Raw genomic sequence first — 25,376 nt, 5'->3', positions numbered from 1 at the left:
AGATGTTACAATGTGTTCCACCTACGGGGCATGTTGTCACATTTCACTTCCATTTTTTGAGGGCAAATAAAGAAAAACGTATACACTGTAATTATGAAACAAAGCGACATATTTGTACTAGACAAGTGTAAAATTACCGTGGATAAAAAATAAAAATAAAATAAAAATTCTGACCCCCATGTGGATTTACACAAACTGAGAAAGTCAAAAAGTGTTACTTTGTGCCCCGCTCTCCCCTACCTCTGTAAATAAATACAATATAAATTCACGTCTCGCGCACTTTAATGCCCTTTGAATGTAACGTGTACGTTCCCTTGGAACTGGAATCATGGCGGAATTTCATGTGAAGTCCACTTCGCAGGGCACTTACGGTCGATTAAAACAACGCGTGAATGCTGCCTGAACAAGAAACCTCTTTACTGAAGTGAAAGTGTTGACTGGTGTCACTATCTCGCGAACGCGCCTGCGGATCTCCACCAAATTCGGAGGATCCCTTCAGCTCGAGGAGCCCTCTCGAACGCCACCCTCCGTGAGTCAGTAGCCCCCCGGGATCGCTAGATCGGTCGCACCGGACTGCGAATTTAACCACCCGTAACTCCCGAACCCCGGGGGCTATCCACGTGGGGGTGGTCTCATTCGAAAGAATTCGATTCGTGTTCGAGAGGGTTCCTTGAGCTGAAGAGATCCCCCGAATTTGGTGCAGATTCGCCACGCCGTTACGGAGATAAGTTTCAATGGTTTTCCATTGACTTAAGCTTTAAAGCGTTTCATCCAATGGAGCGCGCTCTGCTGGACAAACTAAGTAATTACACCATTTCAAGCATTTTATCTGCATTATATGTTCTGTAAAAAAAAATTTCATATCGGTGGCATATTCACCGATGCCGATATATCGGTGACAGGCTCATATCGGCCGATAATATCGGCAAAACGATATATCGGTCGGGCTCTAATATTGACAATTATTAATAATAATCAATAAACAGTTAATTTAGTCATATTTAATTGTAATTTTACTTCCTTGATTTAGTACCAGTTACCTGCTTTATTTTGAGTTTTCATGAATTTTTGTCTGTAAATAAATTAAATAGTTTATTCATTAATTTAATTGTATTACTTGGAAAAAGCTGTCTGATTATGCAGCATGTAACATGTTCCCCCAACACCATTATATCAAATAGCTTTGTAATGGCAGTACATGCAAACTAAGATCTATGTGCCAACATTGGATGCAATTTGTGACTCTGCAAAATGATGTTGTGCCAATGCAGTCAGGTAGGCTTGCATATTTTTTGGGATTTATGGTAATCTAAGACTAACCGTGTTTGTTGAGAATGTGTGGGTGTTTGGATGGCTGGTTTCAGTAAATTAGGTGTGTAATGTACAATCCCGCTTCGTGTGTGTGCGTGTGTGTGTGTGTGTGTGTGCATTTCGGTGTCTGTTTTCCCTCGTCTCTTCTAGGCTTGGACTCCCTGCTGATTCCCCCTTGTTCACTGAGTTCTGTAGCCTTTGCTGCCCACATGCAGTGCCAGTGTTCTGAAACTGGCCCTAATTGGCTGGGTCTCCGGTTGGCACCGGTGCCCGGCGCTCACCCCGGCAGCTAATTGGCTCAGCCGGCCGCCCGTTCCACGAGCTTCGGCCAGGGTTGGATTGATGGATGGCAGCAGGTGTCAGGAAAGCTGCTTTCTGACAGAGCAGCTTGTGAAGTCAATTTACAGCCCAAAAGGCAACAGGAGGGTTTCTGCATGTAGCCGTGTCTCTAGAGAGAGAGAAGGTATTTGAAAACACTGCTATTTTTAGACATCATTTTAAATCTTGAAACTGACTTTCCCCAGTTATATAAAATGAGGGGGAAAAAATCACTTTCTCTGCAAAGGTGGCAGAGCTCCAGAAAGACTGAAATAAGTGGAATATAGCTGTTGTGATCTGGGCTTTCTTTATCCACCGCCCTAATCCTTGATTATCACACTTCATTACGAGCGTAGATTTGCAATTAAATTTCGCCGGAAGCATTGTGAGCAGTACAATGAATAAAGGTGTATTTTGACTTGGTGCTGAGGTGAAGGACACGGAGTTGGAGAAAAAGAAGAACATTGGCATAAAGTGAAGATTGAAGTATCTGTAGTAGTTAAATTGTTATACACATTTCCGAAATAGTTGTTTCTGATTGGTCAGTTTTGGAATCCTGCGTATAAATATTTTTTTTCTAAAGACCGCAGAGCTTTTTCTTGTTTTTCTGCTACACGGTCTCTTTTTTTCGCATAAGTAATAGTTGAACTCAAATCGATATTTCAAGTCCATTTATTTATGCATTTATTTGGTAAGTAGACTTTTAATAAAGAGGATAATGTACAGTCAGACGGTCATTATGGCAAAATAAACCCTTTCAGGGTGATTTAAGACCCCTGCTCTGCCGTCTGGGTTCATTTTACGATAACGACCGGCCGACTGTACATTATCCCTTCCTAAATTTACATAGTAAACATGATTGAACATGTGTCTTTGGGTGAAAAGGGCTGTACCCGGATGCGAATGGACCAGTTCATGAGGCTTCTCCAGATGGACAAATGCCATAATTAGATTTCCACTAATGCCCATATTGACATTGGCTTTATTCACCCTTGATTCATTTTTGTGGACTTGCGGCTACCAGCTGCCTCAGTTTCATTTTGTTTCCATGTCATCTGCATTCGCAAAATAGTTTTTGTAAATGAAGACAACACTTTCCACAGTGAATTGAAGCACGCTGATAATTGCTGAGAGTGTGGTGAGAGCACAGCCCTGCTGTTGATCTGCCTTTTAATTGGGAAGATGCCCAAATGTGAGCACAGAGAGAACTGCCACGTGGGAGTTACTGTCCTGCCACCGGTCACAGATCTGTGGTAGAATCTTTTAGCACAAACTACATTTTTTTCAATCTAAATTAGGGCTGCACGATAAATCGCATGCGATATTTAACACGCATCTTGTCAGAAAGCCGGTTCTGTAATCAGCGGTAAATCTCCATCACCTGCGGGCTTTCACATTGAGCAGCATTAACTACACAGAGCCGTTGTTCACTGACGAGCAGCGCAAAAAATCGCGCGAATATGAACGTGGTTTTGTGCAGCTCGTCAGTGAACAACGGCTCTGTGTAGTTAATGCTGCTCAATGTGAAAGCCCGCAGGTGATGGAGATTTACCGCTGATTACAGAACCGGCTTTCTGACAAGATGCGCGTTAAATATCGCATGCGATTTATCGTGCAGCCCTAATCTAAATTTTTGTTTGTACAAGTTGTGACTGTTTTAGTGTAGTGCTGTACGGTAGCTAGATTGTGAGTTTTTTTTTTTTTGAGTGGTTAAATATATGCATTTTAACTAAAGCAGATGTTCGGTTTTGTTATTAAAGGAAAAAATAAATGTCATTTAATATAATACCCTGTACATTAAATGTATAATTTATTATAAATTATAATTTTAATGGCTTTTTTGTTTTGTTTTGTTTTGTTTGGTTTGTGTTTTGTTTTGCATTTCTGTTTAGTTTTTTTGTTTTTTTTTGTGGCTTTTTGGTTTATTTTGTTTTGCTTTTTTGTTTTTTTGTTTTTTGCTTCGTTTTGTTTCTCTGTTTAATTTGTTTTGTTTTTTGTTTGTTGTTTTTTTTTTTGCAGCAAGGTGCTTGAAAAAAAGGTTGATATTCAAGTTATTCAAGTCCCTTCAAAAAACAAAAAAACTATAGAGGTGACATATTAAAAGAGAAACATGTCAGACGTCTCTCAGATCATCGCAAGTGATAAAGGAAACAAGACCAGTTATTGTAGACCGAAATGGTCAACAAGGCTCACCTTGAACTGCCATGGAAATAAAGTTGACTGGGAGATACCAAGGGCAGCCCTCCTTTACCCAGAAGGCCCCAGCGGAAATGAATATGTAAACAGCTCCATCTCGTTACAGTACCGCCTGACTGAGGTCATACACACAAAAGTCATGCGGTCACCATCAGCATGAAATCCAAAGTCAACTGCATGTCTGAAGGGCAGCCACACTTCTCTTTCTTTTTCTCTCAATTATGTATCTCAGGTTTACCATGACCCTCTCTCTTGGTCTTTGGGTCTCTCCCTTTCTCTCTTCCCTCTTATTTGTTCCCTCATTCCCTTGAGGGAGAACTTTATTCCAAAGGCAATTATTCTGCCTTTTGGGTCCCTTCGTGTGTCCTCTAGTTAGATATTAGAGTGAGGAACACTCTTTTGTTTTGCTCTATTGTCTACCTCTGCTCCTCTCTGTCTGCAGGGGTGTCTCTCTCCTCTTTATTCGGCTGTTCTCTCTCGGTGGTAATAGATGGCTTAGCCCTCCTTGGAGACTGCTCTCCATGAACGTGACTGATGATTTGATTTCCCCATGGTTTTCCCCATATGGCCTCAGCAGAGATAACACAAGCTGAAAAGGGCTTTAGCCATCAGTTAATACCTCGGGCTGCTGATCAGTCAATTAATCAAACTTTGTGATCAGGTTGGTCCGAGTTTGACCCGTAGACTGACAGCTGGCCTGACACAGACAGTGGCATGGGCTCTAAACCTCAATGACACGTAAAAAAAAATTAGGCTACGTTCACACCACCAAATTTTGTGTTCACTTTCGTTCAACATTTTTGTGAGTTTGTTCACGTGATATTTTAATTGGTCTGAACAGCAAAAAAGGGTATTTAAAAATGTACACGCATTCATATAATTTCTTAATATAATTCATTTTTAATGATTTCAATAATAAATGTCATGAAATTAAATGAATTTAAACTGTATTTACTGTTTAAATAATTGCTAATGTTATGTAATTTATACACTGATATTTTTATACAAATACTTCTGTATAATAATAATAGTAGTTTAATGTATATTATAGACATTTATAAAATATTATGCATTATAATTGATCAATAGTTAATTATTAATAAATTACAATTTTTTTTTATAATACCTTACTTTTTAAACAAGCAAAACAACAAAACAAATTGTTTTCATTAATAATAAGGCATCCCATATATCAGGAAGGCCTTTTATACAGAGGTCTAACACCTTGCCATCGCATTACCAACTGTTTTCACTTTCCTCCATTTTTACAGCAAGGGCAAATCTAGCATGCAGTTATGCAGAATGTCACATTACATTCTTGTAATTCATGTAAAAAATGAATTCTGACCTGGCTGTTCATGCTGAAAAAACATTAGTGGAAAAAAAAACATGGAAACATATTTATTAAAAAATGTAGTTCTACGTATGAAAATGGGCCTTATTCATCTACGGTGTTAGCATAGCTGCTAGCTAGCCATTTTATTTGATTAATTTTAACCACTCAAAGTGGCCGAATTAGATTATATTTGGTCACCTGATGACCTTAGGAAAGGTACTTGCATTAAACAAGAAACAGATATGAATGGGCAATATTTCAGATTAGAATACATAATATTTAAATGACAATATTCCCAGACCAGACACTAATTTTGATATATCTGTCTATGAGCATATGGTTGAGTGGTTAAATATATGCATTTTAACTAAAGCAGATGTTCGGTTTTGTTATTAAAGGAAAAAATAAATGTTATTTAATATAATACCCTGTACATTAAATGTATAATTTATTATAAATTATAATTTTAATGGCTTTTTTGTTTTGTTTTGTTTTGTTTGGTTTGTGTTTTGTTTTGCATTTCTGTTTAGTTTTTTAGTTTTTTTTGTGGCTTTTTGGTTTATTTTGTTTTGCTTTTTTGTTTTTTTGTTTTTTGCTTCGTTTTGTTTCTCTGTTTAATTTGTTTTGTTTTTTGTTTGTTGTTTTTTTTTTGCAGCAAGGTGCTTGAAAAAAAGGTTGATATTCAAGTTATTCAAGTCCCTTCAAAACATTTAATATAATACCCTGTACATTAAATGTATAATTTATTATAAATTATAATTTTAATGGCTTTTTTGTTTTGTTTTGTTTTGTTTGGTTTGTGTTTTGTTTTGCATTTCTGTTTAGTTTTTTTGTTTTTTTTTGTGGCTTTTTGGTTTATTTTGTTTTGCTTTTTTGTTTTTTTGTTTTTTGCTTCGTTTTGTTTCTCTGTTTAATTTGTTTTGTTTTTTGTTTGTTGTTTTTTTTTTTGCAGCAAGGTGCTTGAAAAAAAGGTTGATATTCAAGTTATTCAAGTCCCTTCAAAAAACAAAAAAACTATAGAGGTGACATATTAAAAGAGAAACATGTCAGACGTCTCTCAGATCATCGCAAGTGATAAAGGAAACAAGACCAGTTATTGTAGACCGAAATGGTCAACAAGGCTATGAGCATATGGCGCGACTTTGTCAATTCATATGGATCGGATGGAGATACTTCTTGACAGGTGGACAGAGAAGCGTGTACATGCTGTGTGTTTTAGGGCACTGGATCGATCGTGGTGTCAGAGTACCAGGACATTCGTAGAGTGGGGTCTTGGATATGGGGCACCAAGTCTGATTGGGAAATCTTTGTATATGGTCCCTTTAATAGTATAGGACAGGCCTTCTTGTTGACCGCTAATTTGATCTTTGCTCACAGAAAATGAGGGCTGGACTCTGCCAGGACAGTTCATTTTTTCCCCATTGTGTCTCAGTGGAGGACATGTCCAGACCTACACAGGGGGCCGTCAACTCCTACTGCCTACGCAAGAATGACCTCTGACCTCTGTTCAGCATCCCTCTCAATTACCCACTGACCCTTCCTGTCATAGCAGCACAGACTGCTGGGTAATACACCAGCTTCCCAGACAGCTTTTAGCAGGATGTGATCTCAAGGGGGCGAAGGATCGTCCCGTAGAGAGAAATGCTTCGCTTGAAACTGTGTGAAATCTTCAAGGACTACCTTATTTGCCATACATAAATCGACCTTGTTAAAGGTACGTTGACGTTTTATCTGCACTGAACTTCCCGAAACGAATCATATTTTTGGAAGCTTCCAAAATCAAACTCTCGGTTTCTAACCTGCATGTTTTTCTTCCAACTTACACTTTTACGCTCTCTCATTATCACTTTTATTCCCGCTCTTCTCAGTGCCAATTAGATCTGAACAGGCTGGCTGTGACCCGACATTTGACCTTCGATCTGTGCCTGCTGGACAGGTGAACTCCTGAGTTTGTTCTGGCAACTGAGTTCCTTGTGATGGATGCCGGGGCCTGAGTAACTCTGACCTTGTTCGGTTCGGCCGTCGAAGGTCATGGTGAAAGAGACGCCGTTTTTAACAAAGAGCTTTGATTTGTTGTCTCATGTGTGGGTCTCTGCTTGCGAGCGTTTTTTCCCGCTTCATTAAGACCGTGTTCACCTCAGGTCGAGATGAGGGAAGGCACGAACCTTCCAAACCCAAGTTGAGCTGCCGAAACGTCACTGTACTTTGCGTAGGAGAGCAGATGACAGATCAGTCAACATGAGGACAATGGAGGTACTGTAGAAGGATGGAAATAGGAAGAACGAAGCATTTTTAAAATATCTCCCTGACGCAGCACATGCTTTTACCTGTTATGTCGGTACATTCCGTGCTAGTTCAAACTCTGTAGCACTCGGCTAATTAAAAACATTGCTCTTCTTAATTATTCAGCTGCAGCTAATTGATATTCAGCAAGACACTTTTCCTTCTAAACGACCCGTTTAATTTGACCATGGGGTCTGCTGCGATGATGCTGAAGTCATCCTGCTGTGCGAGAGCGGAGACTGTGTGGGAAGAGGCGAGCTTGCAATTAAAACAAAGTTTTTTGAAGTATTATATCTGTCTAAATTTTTTTTTTCTACGAGCTGGAGGAAATGCAGCCCATCTGTTGCTTTGGGCCGTGCTGAATTCTCACTTACCAGATACAGAATGATAAATGTTACGGGGCATCTGTTTTTATTGCTCATTTTACAGAAGATTCCTTTGTCGATATCTCTGGTTGTGTCTTTAAAAGAATGAACTTAATGTCTGTCTGTGGCACACTGGGTGTCTGGCTCATCCATCTATGTGGATAAACGAATGGGAAATGCATTTACAGTTATTGTATTTTTTGTTGAAGCACTTATAGCATTGTGCGTAAACTTTAGATTGAAAATAACCTGAATATTCCATTGAGTCACGCAATGAAAGTTTTTGTTATATTGGGTGTGAGTGGGCGACAACACGGCACAAAAATTGTCTCAGGGATAGCAGTGTTTTTAATGGGTCATATAATGAGAAATCAAATTTTCATTGGCCTTTCGAAATAACAGTTAATTGTATTCTGAAAGCCTGTACTTTCAGAACTTAAAACTTTCTTCACTGTTTAAAAAAAAAAAAAAAAAACCATTTATCAAAACTAAGCTGCAAAACCAACTCATTCTGAACTACTGACACGGGTCAGATGAGCAAATAGAGCACAAATTCCCACATTCACACATCAACAATATATCTATTTGGTATTCAAAACTTGGCACTCACAGTCACAGTGAAATAATAAGTTTAATTTAGATTATTATTCAGATATTTCTATTTCCAGACACCAGAAATTGTTTAGAAATTATAGGAAATAATGGCAAACTTTTTGCTCTGTGTAGCACCTGCATTTCTTTTCTGAAGAATCTGTTGGAAACTTGGCCCAGAATAAACCAACTGCCAAATGTGATTTCAAAAATGGAATGTGGCTAATAAGGCCAGTAACTTTTCAGAAATATAATATAATTGTGAAAATAATAGATGGTTCAAATCAAATCACTCTAAAATCGAAGACATACGGACCAAATATAGACGTCTTCTAATGACAAAAAATTTGGGATACCCAATCCTCTCCAGAATGCCATGTGCCAACAAATCTGAATGAAATTTCTTTCTTTATGTACAAATATTTTTGTATATATTTAAAAATATTTATTTAAAATATTTTTTTTTCTCTCTCAATTCACCTATACAATTAGCAGGTGTGGCTAGGTATTTATAATAAATAAATAATTTGACAAAATGGTCTGAAGTTTGATTATTTTTAGCTATCATTTCAGTTTGATCTAAACAGTTTGAGCGGCACATTTCAACGCAGATTGCTTTGAGAATTAGTCACTATTAGTCACAGACTGGTCTTCAAGGAGCTAACTATAGCGCTACCTATTGGGCCTGAAGGGGGAAAAAACTGTGATAGTTTCTCTTCAAGCCCACTTCTCTTCTGATGGGGAGTCACCAGTTTGTTTAAAAAAGAAAAAAAATCTTTGTAGAACAGCGGGATTGCAGTTCGCTGTGGGTCTCTCTCTGTCTCTGTCTCTGTCTCTCTCCATCCGGACACATGTCACGAGAGGTGTGACATCTTGTATGATAAATCACTCTCATTGTCCTCCCTCCCATCCTCCCCATCTCTTGTTCTCAGTGTTTGTAGTTTCACTTTCATTTCTCAGCCTCCCATCCCACTCCCTGTTCATCATTAGCAGGATAATAGCGAGTGATTGGTCATGTGACTCGGGGGCCTTTGTTAGCAGTGTAATGTGATTATATGACCTGCAGGAGACTGAATGAGTGTGATGTGATGGAAATAATCCTGACAGCCTGTGTGACTGAGCGACGGAGGGCTGCCATATGCCCTCTATGATGTCTTGAATGAGAGGGAAAATCCCTGTGCGCACATCGGTGGCAGCGCCTCCCTGTTCTTTAATTGCTCATTGGATACGCTGTCACTGTGTTTACCTACTGGTCTGTGAATGCAGCTGCTCCGTGTGTGTGTGTGTGCTGAAGGTCAATGGCAGTAGCTGCATTTCTTTCCATAGAAAATTTGGAGCCATAATGTCTCCTTGACTGATTACCCACAATGCTTCTCGCCCACGCAAGGGCCACGATTGGCTCGCAGACTTGAATGTGTCTGTGTGTACGTGTGAGTGCTGGAGGAGAACAACGCAGAGGTTCGATTTATTCTGCCAGAGGGGTGGACTGCTTCTGTGGAGGGCTGTGGGTGTTTTTGGAGAGCAGTTCTGTCCGTCTTCACTGCTGCAGGTGTGGGACTGCATTAAACTGCAGTTGTGTTGCTATTAAACAGTGTTATACACACCCACACGCATGTCATGGGCCGCTCTAAACATACTGTACCTGAAATGTTAAATCAAAACGACCCTGTTTATTTTCTTAACACATGTCATTTGTCTAATTGTGAACAATGTGAAATTAGATGATTTCACTTAGGCCTCATAAACTACATTAATGCTTACCAGTAGCCAGATATCTGTTTTGGATTTATTTTTGCAACACATTTGGGCTTCATGCTGTTATCTAATGGCCATCGTCCATTCAAATCTCAGTGGATAATTGGTAATTTTGGTGTGTGTGCGTTTAAGAGGCAGTGTGGTTTTAGTTTCATGGAGATAATATTACAGTTATTTCAGTCATTTTTATTTTGAGTATTTTTCTTTTTTTTTCATTATTATATATATATATATATATATTATAAATACTTGTACATATACAGTATATAAACACTGTAACCAACAGGGCACTCAGTAACAGAAAAACAGATCGGCCGAAGCTGATACCGGCTCAATTATCGGCCTTTTTCGATATATCGGTCAACCTCTAATCAGAATACCATAGCAATCACTTAAAAATGCCCTCACAAAGACCTGTAAGGCCCAAGCAGATAGCAAACACCAGTCTTCTATAGAAAAGTGTAAAATTATAATCAGGGGTGCACATAAGCGGTATGTATGCGCAACCAAAATAAAAAAATGTGCAAAAAGGTCATCACCATTTCAGATCGACTAATTGTAAATACTGTATAAGATATCCATTCAAACTGAACGCACAAATCTAGGCTATGTGCTGCCGGTATCGGATCAAAACGCAAATATATGATATTTCATTCACTGACGTCCTTCACTCGGCAGCACTACAGTCCCTGCAACCTGCCAAAATAACAGCTTGCTGATTTTAGGTTTGAAAATTTCGAATCCATTACATTTTTTTTAATACATTAAAGAAGAAAAAAATAAATATTACCATTGAATTTAAGTGTACTATAAAATTATTATATTTTTATTTAATACTCATTTTTTATTTTGAAGTATAATAGTGTCATCAAACTTTACTTATTTTGTTTGTTTTATTTACAAAAAAAACTAAATTAAGTGCAATAATACTATTATTACTATTATTAATTATTAGATTTTTTACAGATGCATTTAATGGGTCACACTATGTGCAGTGCACCAAACCAAATCTCCAGGTGCTCTCAAGAGAACCAGACTGAAAAAACTTATGTTCGCCCCTGGCTATAATGATATGATGTGGTAATGTTACCTTTCCAATAACAAAATGAATGAGAATTTAGTGTGTACGTGTGTGAGAAGATTTAAGAAGTTTAATTTTCTTTGGGATTATTATTATTAACTCTTCTTAGTGACCTAGAAATCGTGGCAGAGTTACCTGCGGGGTTTTATATATATATATATATATGAGTCAGAGAGAAGTTCATCAGCGGCACAGGCCTCCATGAGCGCTGGAGTTAAGCTCAGATGGAGGTTGCTCTGCTTTGATTAGATTTAGATTAGATCAGATTTTCAGGGTTTAGATTTTAGATGAGATTTGTTGTGAAGAGCTCTTTCTCACCTTGCGACGGTGTTTGATAACACAGAGCAGATCGTACGGTCTCTGTGTCCCTGCACTACAGTAAACACCCCACTGCTTCACACCGCAGTGTGTGTGTGTGTGTGTGTGTGTGTGTGTGTGTGTGTGATGATCTCCTTCAGTCTGCACTGCCACAGCAGTCTAACAGCACTGCCCACCGCTGGAAAATAAACAAAGCCAGGCCAGAAATCCCTCCTTTGAATACCGAATGTAATTATAGGAACTTCATCGTTAAATTGCTCTCTCTCTCTCTCTCTTTCTCTGTGTGCTTTTCTTTCTGCTCCCTCACTCCAGCAGATGGAGAGAAAGGTAAGGCATAAGTGGTTTGATTTGTACGTCCCATATCTGTCTCAACCTGCTTCCTGCTGCAGTACTGCATGCCTAAAAAGACTCTCTCTCTTTCACTCTTTCTTTCTCTTTTCTCTTGTCTCTTTCGCTCTCTTTTTCTGTAATTTACTGCTGAATTTTTTTTTCTAAGCATCGTTTTTCTTTCATTTCCTGCGTCTGAGTAACAAACTAAAAAAAACAACAAACACAAAAGTGCATGTGATATTAACAGACGAACTACGCTCATATTTATAATTCCAAACAATCAGTAAGTGACAGGTGCTAGGAAACGCTGTTTTGTACTCATTTATTGAGCAGGGGGCTGCGGTGCGGCCAACTGAATGCGCTGCTTCTCTGCCGCTCACTGCACAGAACAGACGCCGAGAGAGGTGACACTTCTCCGGGAAAGTCAGACCTCGCGTTCGCGGGACAGCACTAGTGAAATCTTCCAACTGAATCATAGCTAAGGTTTATCCAAAAAAGTCGCTAGGTTTGTCAGTATGAATATTCTATGGAAAAAATCCGCTAAAAGGGTCTGAAAGTTGCTAAATCCTAGTGCTAAAGTCACGCTCGTGTGTGTGTGTGTGTGTGAGACGTGGGAACTGATGGCACGGGGCGGTGGATAATTGTGGCGGTCAATGTGGATATTGTGGATGAGTTCTTCTGTGTCATCATGTCATCACGGTTCTACAGCTTCAGTTTCGGAACTTTCACGCTTAGTAACACATACAGCTGTTCCCTCACCACAGTGTAACAGTGAAAAGTGACCCCTTTCAAACAGTGTCACGTTCTGTACGTTGTTTAAGCGACATACACTGGTATTGCGGTATTTTAAAAATTAATATCATAACAAAAATAAACACCGGTATTCAGTATGAACCGGTATACCGCCCAGCACTAATATCTGTGTGTGTGTGTATAGTAATCATATCGCGAAGGGTTCTAAGTCCTATACACTTTATTTTGTGGCACAAAAGGCCATAAATAAAAATATTAAAATCAGTAAACATGGTTGTCAGTATATCTCCTCTCCGAGTGTGTTAGAAATTAGTGAGGGTCATTTCCAGTAGCTGAAGGTCAGGCGTGATGGAGGGGGAGAGGCATGTGCGATAGGACAGAATCACGGATAAGACCATAAAGATTCTCTATTCTTCCACTGCTGATCTTATCGATTTGTCTCTTACATCCACACACGCGTTAAGCCTCTAACACACAGAGACGTTTTAGTGAACATTCCCACATGAACCCTGTCATGAACTGATGCCCTTGGAATAATCAAAGGTCTGTGTCATCTTTCACAATACCAGCTACCTGAGGCCATAATGACTGCATCTACTGTGCTGCTACTGAGAAAATCTACGGTGCTGCTGTGTGTAAAGACTTAGATTAGTTATAATTGTGGCTGAAGAAATATACACAAGTTATGTTATTAACTACCCCCAAAATTTAAATTCTGTCATCATTTATTCTGCCTTATGTTGTTACAAACCTGACTTGCTTTCTTTCTTTCATGGAGCACAAAGGGAGAAATCTTTTCCATACAATAAAAGTAAATGGTGACCAGGGGCTATCAAGCTACAATTATTTAAAGCACCATGCAAGTGCTCCAAGTGTGCCATCCTCTGAAGTCTTGCAATAGCTTTTTTTTGTGAGGAAAAGGTATTTAAGTCATATTTAACTGCTAATCTCAAAATAAGTTTGCATATATTCAAATATGGTGTGTCCTGTTTTAAGAAACTGCTAAAAACTTTGAGTATAAGAAAGGTGCATAATAAATAACATTGATCTATTAAATTTCTATTAAATTTCTACACTTATTAGCATTATGTGGTGGAAATGTTTAAATTTTTTGGAATGAAATGGCAGACTCTTTTGTCTTGCTAAGGCTAATTTGATAACTAGAACTTTATGTATCATAAATACACCCAATTTATTCATATTTTTACACTTTTTAACAGATTTTCCACAATAAACATATTATGATTTCCTATATTTAAACAAATACATTAACTTTTGGAAGGAAAAAAAAACGTATTAGTGATAATGGAAATTACACCAATATTTATATTTTATGATTAAAGGTCTGGAACAAGGATAAAACAAGAAACAATACACTTTTAGTATAAGAAAGGTGCATTATAATTAACATTTATTACATTTATTTACATTCATTCTGTCTGTTCTTCATATAAAGCTATCAAATGACTTCAGAAGCTTCAAATATAGTGAACAAGCCGTATTGTCAACTGTTAAATTATTTTTAAGGTGCTTTTTGTCGTTTTTGTTGCTTTGGACCATTTACTGTCATTGTATGGAAAAGAGCAGGGTGAACACCATACTAAATATCTCTTTTTGTGGTGTACGGATGCTAGAAACTCTGTGAGGTTTTTTCTTTCCTCTATAGTGTACTTAACTTGTACTGAAGCCAATTGTGTGTTTTTGTGTGTTTTTTCCACAGGCTAGACAGTTAGAGGAGAGAGACAAAGAGCTCCGGAAGCAGGACGCATTCTACAGAGAACAAGTGGCCAAGCTAAAGGAAAGGGTATGACCTATACATTTGCAATTACATTATCCACAATCCCCGAATACATAGCGATGAACACTAAAGCGCTACATTATCACTAACATGATATGATAACCGTAATGCTTGACAGTAACTCACTAATGCGCGGTGCAGAATGTGAGATGAGCTGTCCTGAGCTATAGCGGCAGAATGTGAGTCAGCCTGTCCTGTGTTATATAGAGGCAGAGGTGAGACAGGCTGTCTTGCTCTACAATACCATGGCAAGGCAGGCTGTCTTGATCTGTAATGTGTGGCTGAGGCCCCTCGGCAACCTTGCTCGCTCATTTGTTGTGTCCTCAAACTGACACCCTCCTGCAGCTCATGGTCAGATCCTCCTCTGAGCCTCTGGGATGGGAGGCGTCCACCTCTCCTCACCTCAGACTCTTCGTCCTCAAACGTGCATGCACATACTAAGCTCCCAGAAGGGGGTGTGAAAGTGTGCAAAAATGGTCGATCTCTGGTGATGACCCATTTTAAAGTGTAGGTTGTGTCCATAGGTGTTTCAATAGTTTAGCCCGTTGCTACCATATATCGGTGCTCATTCAACTCATTTAATCTGCAATTTACCTACTTTAATATCAGCAAAGCACTAATGTATAAATGGGTTTTTTCTGCAACTATGGGCCTTTTAGGCCTTGTGGGCTTAAATTTTAAAAGCATTTTAAAATGTTTAAAATGATTGTAAGAAAATAAACTTAAATTCTTAAAACACTCCTTTTAGTTTGTTTTAACAATAAATTATGACATCTACAAATTAATACATTTATTTAGTAACAATATTAAACTTTGGGCATATATACGCAACAGGAGATGTCTATGTATTTATTCCCTAAAATGTCATAAACACTCATAAATCTCAAATTATGTATTATTATTAATAGCTTTCTGTGGTGGAAATGTTTATTTTATTTTATTTTGTAATGTAATGTCAGATCATCTTGTTAAGGCTAATTTGATAGCTAGCACTTTATGTATTCTAAGTACACACAATTCAGTAATATTTTCAGAATTTTACAGTTTGATTTGAAATGATGCACATTATTATATATCTAATTAAATATCTAAACAACAGCCAATATGTAAACCAGTATGCTAACTTTTGAAGAAAAAAAAAAATCCTTTATTAGTAAATGAAAAGACACCAATTTTTTGTTTGATATTTGTATTTTACATGTATTTTTTTTGTATTTTACATTTTATATATATATATATATATATATATGACTTTTAATGGGGGGTTTTTTATCCGTATTCCAGACTTTTAATATTCATTCATTCATTCAATTTTGTTTAGGGCTGCCCTCAAATAAGGATTTTTCTGGTCGACTAGTAGTCGTTCATTTGAAGCTTTAGTCAACTAATCGCACATTTATTAATAAACCGTTTAAATCATTATAATGAGCCTTTAATTGCCTACATAACCTAATAAGCGCTCAAGCACACGGATAAATCTTGCCACAACGCACCGCAGAAGTAATGATTATGAGTGTGTCAGGGAAAAACAGTAAGGAGACTGCATTAAGATTTTAATAATTTGATGAACTAGTGCTTTCTTTGTTTTCGGATTAAGAGATGAACTCGGCAACACTGACTCATCATCTCTGCAGTAGTTGACGTGCCTTTATGCATGTTTCATACGGATTAATCTGAGAATAGGCAATTTGTCTTCCATTTGAATTGGTTCATTTGAAAGTAGACATTTCACTCTCTATAGATATATTTTTAATGTCTGTAAGGCAAAGATATACCTGGAGTTTAGCGCTCAAGTTCACAGAGACTGAGACGGCAGAAAGCGCATAATGTTTGCTTTCATTATTTAAAAAAAGAGCATTTTGTTGTTATTGTGAGTGCTCACAATTAAACGTAGAGTCTTTACAGATTTGAAAGATGTATTACTCGGAATACAAAGTATTTTAAGAGCAAGTGAGCGCACCGGCGCCTCCATCTGTCCTGCAGTGGAGAGCGTTACTAGCTTCCACACTCCGCACAGACACTATAGCGCACATTTCTCTAGGTTAATATTAGATTGAGCGGCCATGTAAAGTTGCTAATACTTACATGTTGCAGATGATAAGCCATATTTGAGGTTGATGAATGATAGGCGAGCATTTGGATGTCCTGCCCAATGTACTGTATTACCATAGACCAGCAGTTAACGATCTGTCCGTCACGGACTGCGTGACTTCACCTGTGGATTTTATTATTTTTTTCTGTGACTAAGCGACTAATAAAATTTTGGTCGACTATTAGGGGGCAACCCTAATTTTGTTGTTGAATAAACAACCAAAAACATGATTGCAACAAACTAGCAGAGCACCTGCCTTTAACATAATTACATTACAGTACATGTTGTTGTCTAAATGCACAGTATAATCAGTGCTGATCTGGACCGGTCAAGTCCATAAAAGCTGCTCAAAAGCTTCCATTATGATTGATTTACTGTAACTATGTTTTGTGTTTGTTTGCACGCAATAAAAGGATTCTGTGGTTATCGCCAGCATGCCACAAATGAAGTCCATAGACATTAGAAAAGAACCCAGAATATTCTTTTAAAGCACCATTTACGTGATTTAGACTTATCTTGTGTTGATGAAACTAGCTGATCTTGCACACGGCAGCTAGCTTTAGTTCAGTCTCTCTGTCTCTATACAAGGACAGCTCTCAGACCATTTCAACTATGCATGCGGAGGTGTTATTGACCGCTCTAAGCTTCATCAATCACTTAACGATCTCTGTTCAATATTCCCGGCACTATGTCAACATATACACAAACACATACACAGTCCTCAACCCTTCTGAGAGAGACACACACTCAGCTGGACTCTGTGTCTGAGCCCAATGGATTGGTGAATTAGGATTTGTTGGTTAGACCTCATAAATAATAAATGCTCTGGGTTTTACACAAGGCGATGGCTTAGAAAAGAGTAAGGACCATATGCAGTATACCATCCTATTCTATATGCAAGAACCATCATGTGTTCGTATTATTCACTGAAAATGTTGACTTGCTGAGTTTAATTTATAAAAAAAAATAGTTGAATATGATTTATTTATTTGAAATTAATTATAATAATAGTAGTAGTAGTAGTAGTTAATTAAAGTAAGTACTGAGTAGTCAAAATAGGTTTTATTATTTGCAAATGTTTACTTGTGGCCGAGTTGTCTTTTGTGTTGTTGTTGTTTTGTTTTTTTTAATTCAATGTCTGATTCATGACTGACTTATTGAGTATTGTGAAACAGATTAATGGATTCATTTATTTATTTATTAAAAAAAAAAAGCATGCCAAGGAGAGGTATGACAAATATCAAGATATTCAGCAAATAATTACTTACATTTACAACACATTTTCTCATACAAACAGTTTTTAGATGATTTGTAGTATAGCATATGATTCATATAGAACTATTTTACAATACTTTATTGTGCTTTGTGTCCTTTTTGTGGCCATTTGTTGTAATTGCATGGAAAAGAGCAACCAGTATATTCTTCCAAATCTTTCACGTAACAAAAAAGGAGAGAGAGATTGTAGTGCTGGGCGGTATGACCAAAAATTTATATCACGGTATTTTTCAAAATGATGTCAGTTTCACAGTACATAACAGTATTTTTTTTTTCATGCATGACCTGGTGTTAACCATATTTTCTACTGATTGAGAGAGGAAATACTGCAGTATACTGACTTAGAATGCCCTATTTTACTGTCATGATGAGTGAATATTGTCAAAAAATACCACACTAAATAGTGACTAAACACGACCCCTTTTAATGTTAACCAGGAGTCACTCTCATTTATAATCGCGGCATCGGCACCGAACCACCAACTGCTCCCCGGGCGCCGCAGCATAAATGGCTGCCCACTGTTCCGGGTGTGTGTTCACAGTGTGTGTTCACTGCTGTGTGTGTGCACTTTGGATGGGATAAATGCAGAGCACTAATTCTGAGTATGGGTTACCATACTTGGCCACGTCACTTTTTCACTTTTAAATCTAGTGCTAAAATCGCGCTTGTGTGTGTGAGACACGGGAACTGATGGCAGGGGGCGGTGGATATTTGTGGCGGTCAATGTGGATATTGTGGATGAGTTCTTCTGTGTCATCATGTTCTATTAGTTCTACAGCTTCAGTTTCGGAACTTTCACGCTTAGTAACACATACAGCTGTTCCCTCACCACAGTGTAACAGTCTTTTTCACTTTTAAATCTAGTGCTAAAATCGCGCTTGTGTGTGTGAGACACGGGAACTGATGGCAGGGGGCGGTGGATATTTGTGGCGGTCAATGTGGATATTGTGGATGAGTTCTTCTGTGTCATCATGTTCTATTAGTTCTACAGCTTCAGTTTCGGAACTTTCACGCTTAGTAACACATACAGCTGTTCCCTCACCACAGTGTAATCCCACAGGGACCCCTTTCAAACAGTGTCACGTTCCGAACGTTGTTTAAGCGACATAAACCGGTATTGCGGTATTTTAAAAAGTCATATCATAACAAAAATAAACACCAGTATTCGGTATGAACCGGTATACCGCCCAGCACTAAGAGAATGTGACTAAAAATGTTGTTTGTTGCAACTTAGCAAATCATTTTGGGAAGCAATGGATTGATTTTGAATATAACACAATATAGTGTTTTTGTTTTTACTGTTTCCTCTTGGTCTCTCCTCTCTACTGCAGTTTTCCCTAGCCTTTGGACTGTAACAGTACCAGTAGCGAAAAGGAAAAAGAGAGCGAATGAGAGATAGAGAGAGAGAAGAGAATAAAATGCTGATATACATTACATGTCTCTTTCAATTCAGTTTGCTCGTTTATCAGTGGCTTGTGTCTGACAGCCCATCACAGCTCTGAGACGGCGGCTGCCACCTCCAGCCTACTTATTGGTGCGGCCACTCAAATTGCCTTAGAAACAATATATATATATATATGTACTATACATATATATTCGCCACAGATTTTCACTCAATACTCTCTGTAAAACAATCTCATATTTCAACTGAGCGCTCTGCTTTTTTTCAGTAGTTCTTTTCAGGGGGGTTTTCTCCTCAATTGAATTATTAGTAGTTTGGTGTCTTTCTCATAATGCTCCATGATCACAGTGGAGGTGTCTGAGGTGTTGAAAAAAGCTGCTACTACAGTGTTTTTAGCCTGATCGATGGCATTTAAATGACCTCAAGGGCACTTGACTGCAGTGGCTTTGGCTGTATGTTTGCCTGTTCAGAATTAGAAGTTTTTTTTTTTTTTTCCTTTAACACTTCTTCCTTTTTTCCATTGTTATGGTCTGGCTTGATAATGTGTAAGAAAATAATAATAACTCTGATCGCATACCAAGCCAGTCAGAGTCAGTGATAAAATTCCCATAGTGCATTTCACCTGCAGCTCAGTGTTCTTTTATTTGGTAACAAAAGTTGTGAGTCTGTTGTAATTCTGTAATATTGGAATATTTCTTAAATTCAATTAAAGTACCATTTATTACCAACAAAAAACAATGTGGGAATGTTTTCCTAATCTGTGTTTGAATTGTATAATTTATAGGGATTAAAAAATAATTATTGATTGTTAATTGTGTTGATTATTGTTATCCTTATTATTATTAGTAGTAGTAGTAGTATCATGAATCAGTAGTAATAATGAATAATTGAATGATCGATTTTCCCACCATCTGCCAACAAACAGTTTAATCATTTCTCAATCCCATTACATTTTGAAGAGCACAACTGGACCCGTATGTCCTGAAATTCTTACTGGTCAACCTATTCCTATGTCAGAGTACATTGAATCCATAATAAAAATGTATAAATTTTTTATCACATGATGTAGCATAACTTTAGTTTACAACTTGCTCTTCATTCAAAGCTTTGATTCAGACTCTCAGGGGCTGTTACCTAGCAACACTATATGATGTGGTCGTAGTAACCCGTAGTGAGGCTAGACATGGATTTGAATGTAAATCGCTCTTCTCTGCATGTAACACACTTGTCTTTCTGTTTGCAGTGCTTACTGACAGCATTGTTAAGGGAAGAGTGTGTGTTGTTTTATTTGAGATCAGTGTGTGGTCATTATCTCTTCCTCACTGTAGACGAGACACTGGAAAGGGACAGAGGCTGTCTCTGCACGAGGCCTCGTTTATTTAATTAGCCAAGTTTTATCTAGTCAAGAGACACAGCTTGAGCTTTGCGTTCACACTCATGTCCCCTTGTTTTTTACTTCCAGACAGCCACAAGCAAAGTAAAAATTTGAATACTTAAAAATGTATTATCATTTGTTCACCATCATGTCGTTCCAAACCCATAGGAGTTGAAATGTCACCAATATGCCACTTTAAAAATGTTTTCCATGCTTGGACTGGATGTTTAATGCAATGCAATTGAATTAAAGTGTTTGTGCTTGTTTGCGACATTTCCACTCATCTGTTTTGTTTCACAGTCTCGCGCAGTACGAGGCAGTGATGGAAGGATTGACTCCACAGGCCTCTGTTCTGCTTTCCTTTCCTGTTTGCAGTCACCAGCTTTGATTTGTTAAAACTCGGTCTCGCGCCTCCGCCGGTGCACTGCAGAGCCAATAGGGCCGCCGTGCTGTTGAGCCATAATGGCTGTCTCAGTGGGGGTTTCCCTCCACATCCTCTCTGGTCTATGAGAGATAACACAGCCTGCTGATTACTGCACCACTGCTCAGGCCTCTCATTATAAAGCCTGCGAGATTTAATTTGAACATGGGGTTGTTTCTCAAAACACCACCTATATGCACCGTCAGTGGCAGGAGTAGCTTTTAGGAGATTCTTTCATTAGTCCATAATACCCCTGTGTTCACCAGATTAAATAAAGTTTTATTTTTAGATGCCTGTAAACAGAAGGTGAGAAAGGAGTCTGACAGCTGCTTTGTTGAACATGTAAAGGACTGGATTCTTTAGTAGTGCTTGCTAAGGCTTTGAATGACACAGTACCTAAAATCATGAGGCTATTTTGACTTTAAAAAATGTCAGGGTAGTACAACTGCAACATTATAACATCATATATCATAGTTGGACCACTTGATTTTGTTGGTCGTGCCACATAACTTGACTTGTTGGTGGTACCTCACAACTGATTTTGCAGACAAACCTGTTTTATCATTATTTCTTATAAGAACAAAGGGAAAAACACTTTTGCAAAATCGAAGCCTCTCTGTAAAAATTTAGTTGCACCACATGACTTTGATTTCACAGATAAAAGATATTAGTATTTCTTAAATATACTGTATATAGGAAGCAATAATAAAAAAAAATGTATCTGCAAAATAAAGCTGCTCAATAAGTTAGCTGGACCACATGAGTCTGTTGGTCGTGCCACTTGACTTTGATTTTTCAGGAATTATATTAGAAATAATAATTGTATATTAGTATTTTAGATTTGTTCAGTACATAAGAAGAAATAATAAAACTGGTTCGCAAAATCAAAGACTGATATGAAATATGATGTTACGATATGATATGATATATGATGTAAGATCACATAACTTTGCAAAATCATATCATAATAAAGTTGCGGTGCAACCAGCAGACAAGCGTTTTTAATTATCATTATTTAAATATACAATAAATAATAAAACACTTTTGCAAAATCAAGGCAATGTGTTGTGACAAAACTGTTTAATAATAAAAGCAAAACATAAGGCATTGTGTTGTAATAATAAAAGCAAAATCAAAGTAATGTGTTGTGACAAACACATTCACGTGGTCCAACAGACAAAACTGTTTTACTAATAAAAGCAAAGTCATGTGGTCTAACTAACTCATCATAGAGACAACTCCTGAAAACCTTTACCACTGTGTTTAAGCCTTTTAAAATTCTAGATTATTTGCTCTTTTCGTGACAAGGCTAAGTTAGTTCAGGTTGTGAAATGCCAATGTCAGAGTTTTCAAAATACTAATATTTATGAAATAAACAAATAAACACTTTTCAGCTTGAAAAATTAATGTTCTAAAACTTTTTTGAAAATTATTGTTAAGATGTATAAAATCAGGTTTTGTAATCATAATCTGATTACAGTCTACTCTGGCTATTGCGGATGAAGATGAGGGTTTAGGGTTTCGCGAGAGAGCATGTGGGTGGGAAACGTTTGCTCTCAGATTGATGGAGGGGCCTCTAAATCAGTGTGGCCCAACTCTGAAATCAAAATCAGCACCTATCCCACTCTGTCATTAATCAAGGGAAATGGCAGACCTCCCAAATTACACCGTCGCTCAGGTCATGTGGTTTTAGAGCATGTGTTTGGAGGTCCAACTCACTTTCCACGTAATCAATTTGTGCTGCAGGCCAGCGCCTATTTAGTGTGTAGCCCTGATTACTACTGACTCCTCCCATTAGATCTGCATCATCACAACATGCTCTTAAAATCACTGCTGTTGTTCCCTTATATCAGGCCCCTCGGAGTCAAGCTTGTACCTGATCTCGTCTTTAACTCTCAAAGCTGTTGTTCCAATAATAGGCTTGATGGCAGACTTGTCAACATCCACTCAGGGGGAAATAAAACATTATTTTGGAACTTTGCTACTGTGCAAGATGACTGTTCACAACTTCCTACATCCCATAGTGCAATACTGTAGTTCCACAAAGAGTCCAAAACCACACTTTCAAGCAAGGACCAAATGTTTTGCCTTGGCAAGAAAATAAAGCCATCATTTAGCTGGTAACTAATTTTTATTTTATTTTATTTTGTGTTTTTCTTTTTTTTTTTTGCACTAAATGTATCATTTTTTTTCATTACATTTATACTTTTTTGCCTTAAGTATCATTATTTAAATATATTTTATTAATAAAGTAAATAAATGTTAAATAAAAAATTATAATACTTTTTTTCTGGCTAGTAAACATTGTTAATGGTCTTTTATGGTAAATTATCTCTCTACTAACCATTGGTATGTTTGATAGGAAGCTGATTTTGGACTCGTACCACATCTCTGATAGCCACTAGACAAATTATTTCTACTTGACGCGCAGTCCATCAGAAGCTATACAGTAGCTTCACTAAAAGCCTAAGATATATAATTATTGATCCTCATGGTTGTAGCCTTTCATTTGTATTGATTGTGTGTGTTAGACAGTGAATGTGAGATGAACCTGTCTGGCTGTGATTGAGAGCTCTCTTTATGGATGTAGCTTGAGCAAGTTTTTGTTGTCACATCCTCAAATTCAGTCATCCATCTGACATTCTGCCCATTTTCTTTGAAATGTCAGTTATCTTTTCGAATCGTCGAACCGAAAGCTTTATCAAGATCCATTCCAGGTTGCAGGGACATTTTTTTTTGCCCACCTACTCTTGACACACTTCACTAAGAACCTCATAAGGTTTTAGATTGCCATCATCTGTTAGTGTGATGACCTTTTCATCTTTGTTGACATTTTTTCTTTGATTTCCTCCCATCTTTGAAATCTGAAAGCGAGCAAAACTCTTTGTGCTGCACGGACAACAAAAATGCTTAATTTATATTTTAACTGAGGGTTTTTTTCTCTTATGCTGGTAGCAGAGAAATGTTGAGACTCATCAGGGTTGAACCTGCTGCTGTTTTGAATTTTTGTGTGAGCTTTTTATGTCTATAAATGTTCTCTTATCTCTGTTCATACTGAAGGAGACAACAGAGGCAATAAGGATGTACATCCAATAAAAGCTTTAATTTTTTTGACACATATCTACTCTGTCTTTCTCTTCCTCAGAGTGCCCAGTTCTACAAGGTTACAGATGAAAACTATCACAAGGCAGCAGACGAGGTCAACGCCAAGTTTAAGTGAGTTCAGAATAATACACTCAAAGTCCAAATACAGATATTCCACATGCTGTCATTCATTATTTTGTAAGCTTGATCTATGTGGGTTTATATGATTATTGTGCAACAGGTATCTATTATTATTTTGTTATTTTATTTTATGGTATTTTATTTATTTGAACATAAATATTTTGTTGTTTTTTCCTCTGTCCTAAGTATTGTTATATATACACAATAATACAGCTTACACGCACACTATAATACAAATTTGCCGTTTAAAAAGAAACACGTGAGGGTGAGTAAATAATGACCAGAATTTCATATCCCTTTGAATCTACAAACACGTATGCAATCATGGATTACCTGATCTGGAAACCCACTCAAGATGTTTCTCTCATATATTGTGACAAACTTCCAGTCTTGTCATGAATGTGAAGTCTTGGCCATTGGGCTACTGTAGCTGGAAACCTGTAACTGAAGAGCTCTACAATTATAGGACATTTTGGCTCCATATGTCTTAATGTGGCCTATTAGCCCCAATAGTAATGCATGTTGGTTAAGGGGAAGTGAAGGGAGGCCAGCCTGTTTCAGGAATAGCCTGCGCTCACAAATCACATTAGGCTGTCATTATCCCTCTTCCTCAGTGCCAACACGGGGATCATCGTCTCTTTAGAAATGTCAGAAATTGATTTGTGGTGTCCAGTGGGGCAGAATCGGAGTCGGGAGGGGGGAGGTTGTGCAGCTAATGCTAAATTGCATTAAGAAATGCATTAAAATAGCATTAGCCTGACATGGTTCTTCGCACAGGCCTGGGCCGGGGTGTCATGTGACCAGCGAGGCCACAGTGGATGCTCTGATTGGCTGATTGCATTAGAGAGGTGCATTAGCAGCGCTGTGATTGGATTACGGGATGGTGGGAGGAGAGCGTGTGAGAGGGTTTTTGTATGTAATGAAATGTCTTCAGGGTCTGATGTTACACGAGGAAAGACGCAAGCTTTACTGACTGTGAGAATAATGAGGTTTAACTGCGTGTGCGTGAGAAAGACAAAAAGAAACTGCAAAGTCTCTGTAAGCTATGAATGATGGGCCACAGGTGTGTGTGTGTGTGTGTGTGTGTGTGTGTGTGTGTGTGTGTGTGTGTGTGTGTGTGTGTGTGTGTGTGTGTGTGTGTGTGTGTGTGT

At 37.9% G+C, this 25,376-nt stretch overlaps 1 protein-coding gene across 7 annotated transcripts in view; it reads left to right on the top strand.

Moving 5' to 3' along the window:
• LOC107555550 (MICOS complex subunit MIC19-like) overlaps positions 1-25,376 on the top strand; it is a 77,113-nt gene that overhangs the window by 37,032 nt on the left and 14,705 nt on the right. For 5 of the 7 annotated variants that reach the window (XM_016238379.1, XM_016238377.1, XM_016238376.1 and 2 more), the window contains 3 exons: positions 11,867-11,881; positions 14,358-14,441; positions 24,146-24,216. In XM_016238379.1, coding sequence (XP_016093865.1) covers positions 11,867-11,881; positions 14,358-14,441; positions 24,146-24,216 — 170 coding nt within the window. The remainder of the gene's footprint in view (positions 1-11,866; positions 11,882-14,357; positions 14,442-24,145; positions 24,217-25,376) is intronic. The other 2 variants (XM_016238380.1, XM_016238374.1) reach the window with 1 other exon arrangement.

The sequence above is a fragment of the Sinocyclocheilus grahami genome, unplaced genomic scaffold, assembly GCF_001515645.1.
Source record: "Sinocyclocheilus grahami isolate Dianchi unplaced genomic scaffold, SAMN03320097.WGS_v1.1 scaffold537.1, whole genome shotgun sequence".
Lineage (NCBI taxonomy): Eukaryota > Metazoa > Chordata > Actinopteri > Cypriniformes > Cyprinidae > Sinocyclocheilus > Sinocyclocheilus grahami.
The sequence above is the reverse complement of the archived record's forward strand: the minus strand, read 5'-3'. Positions and strand labels throughout refer to the sequence as shown.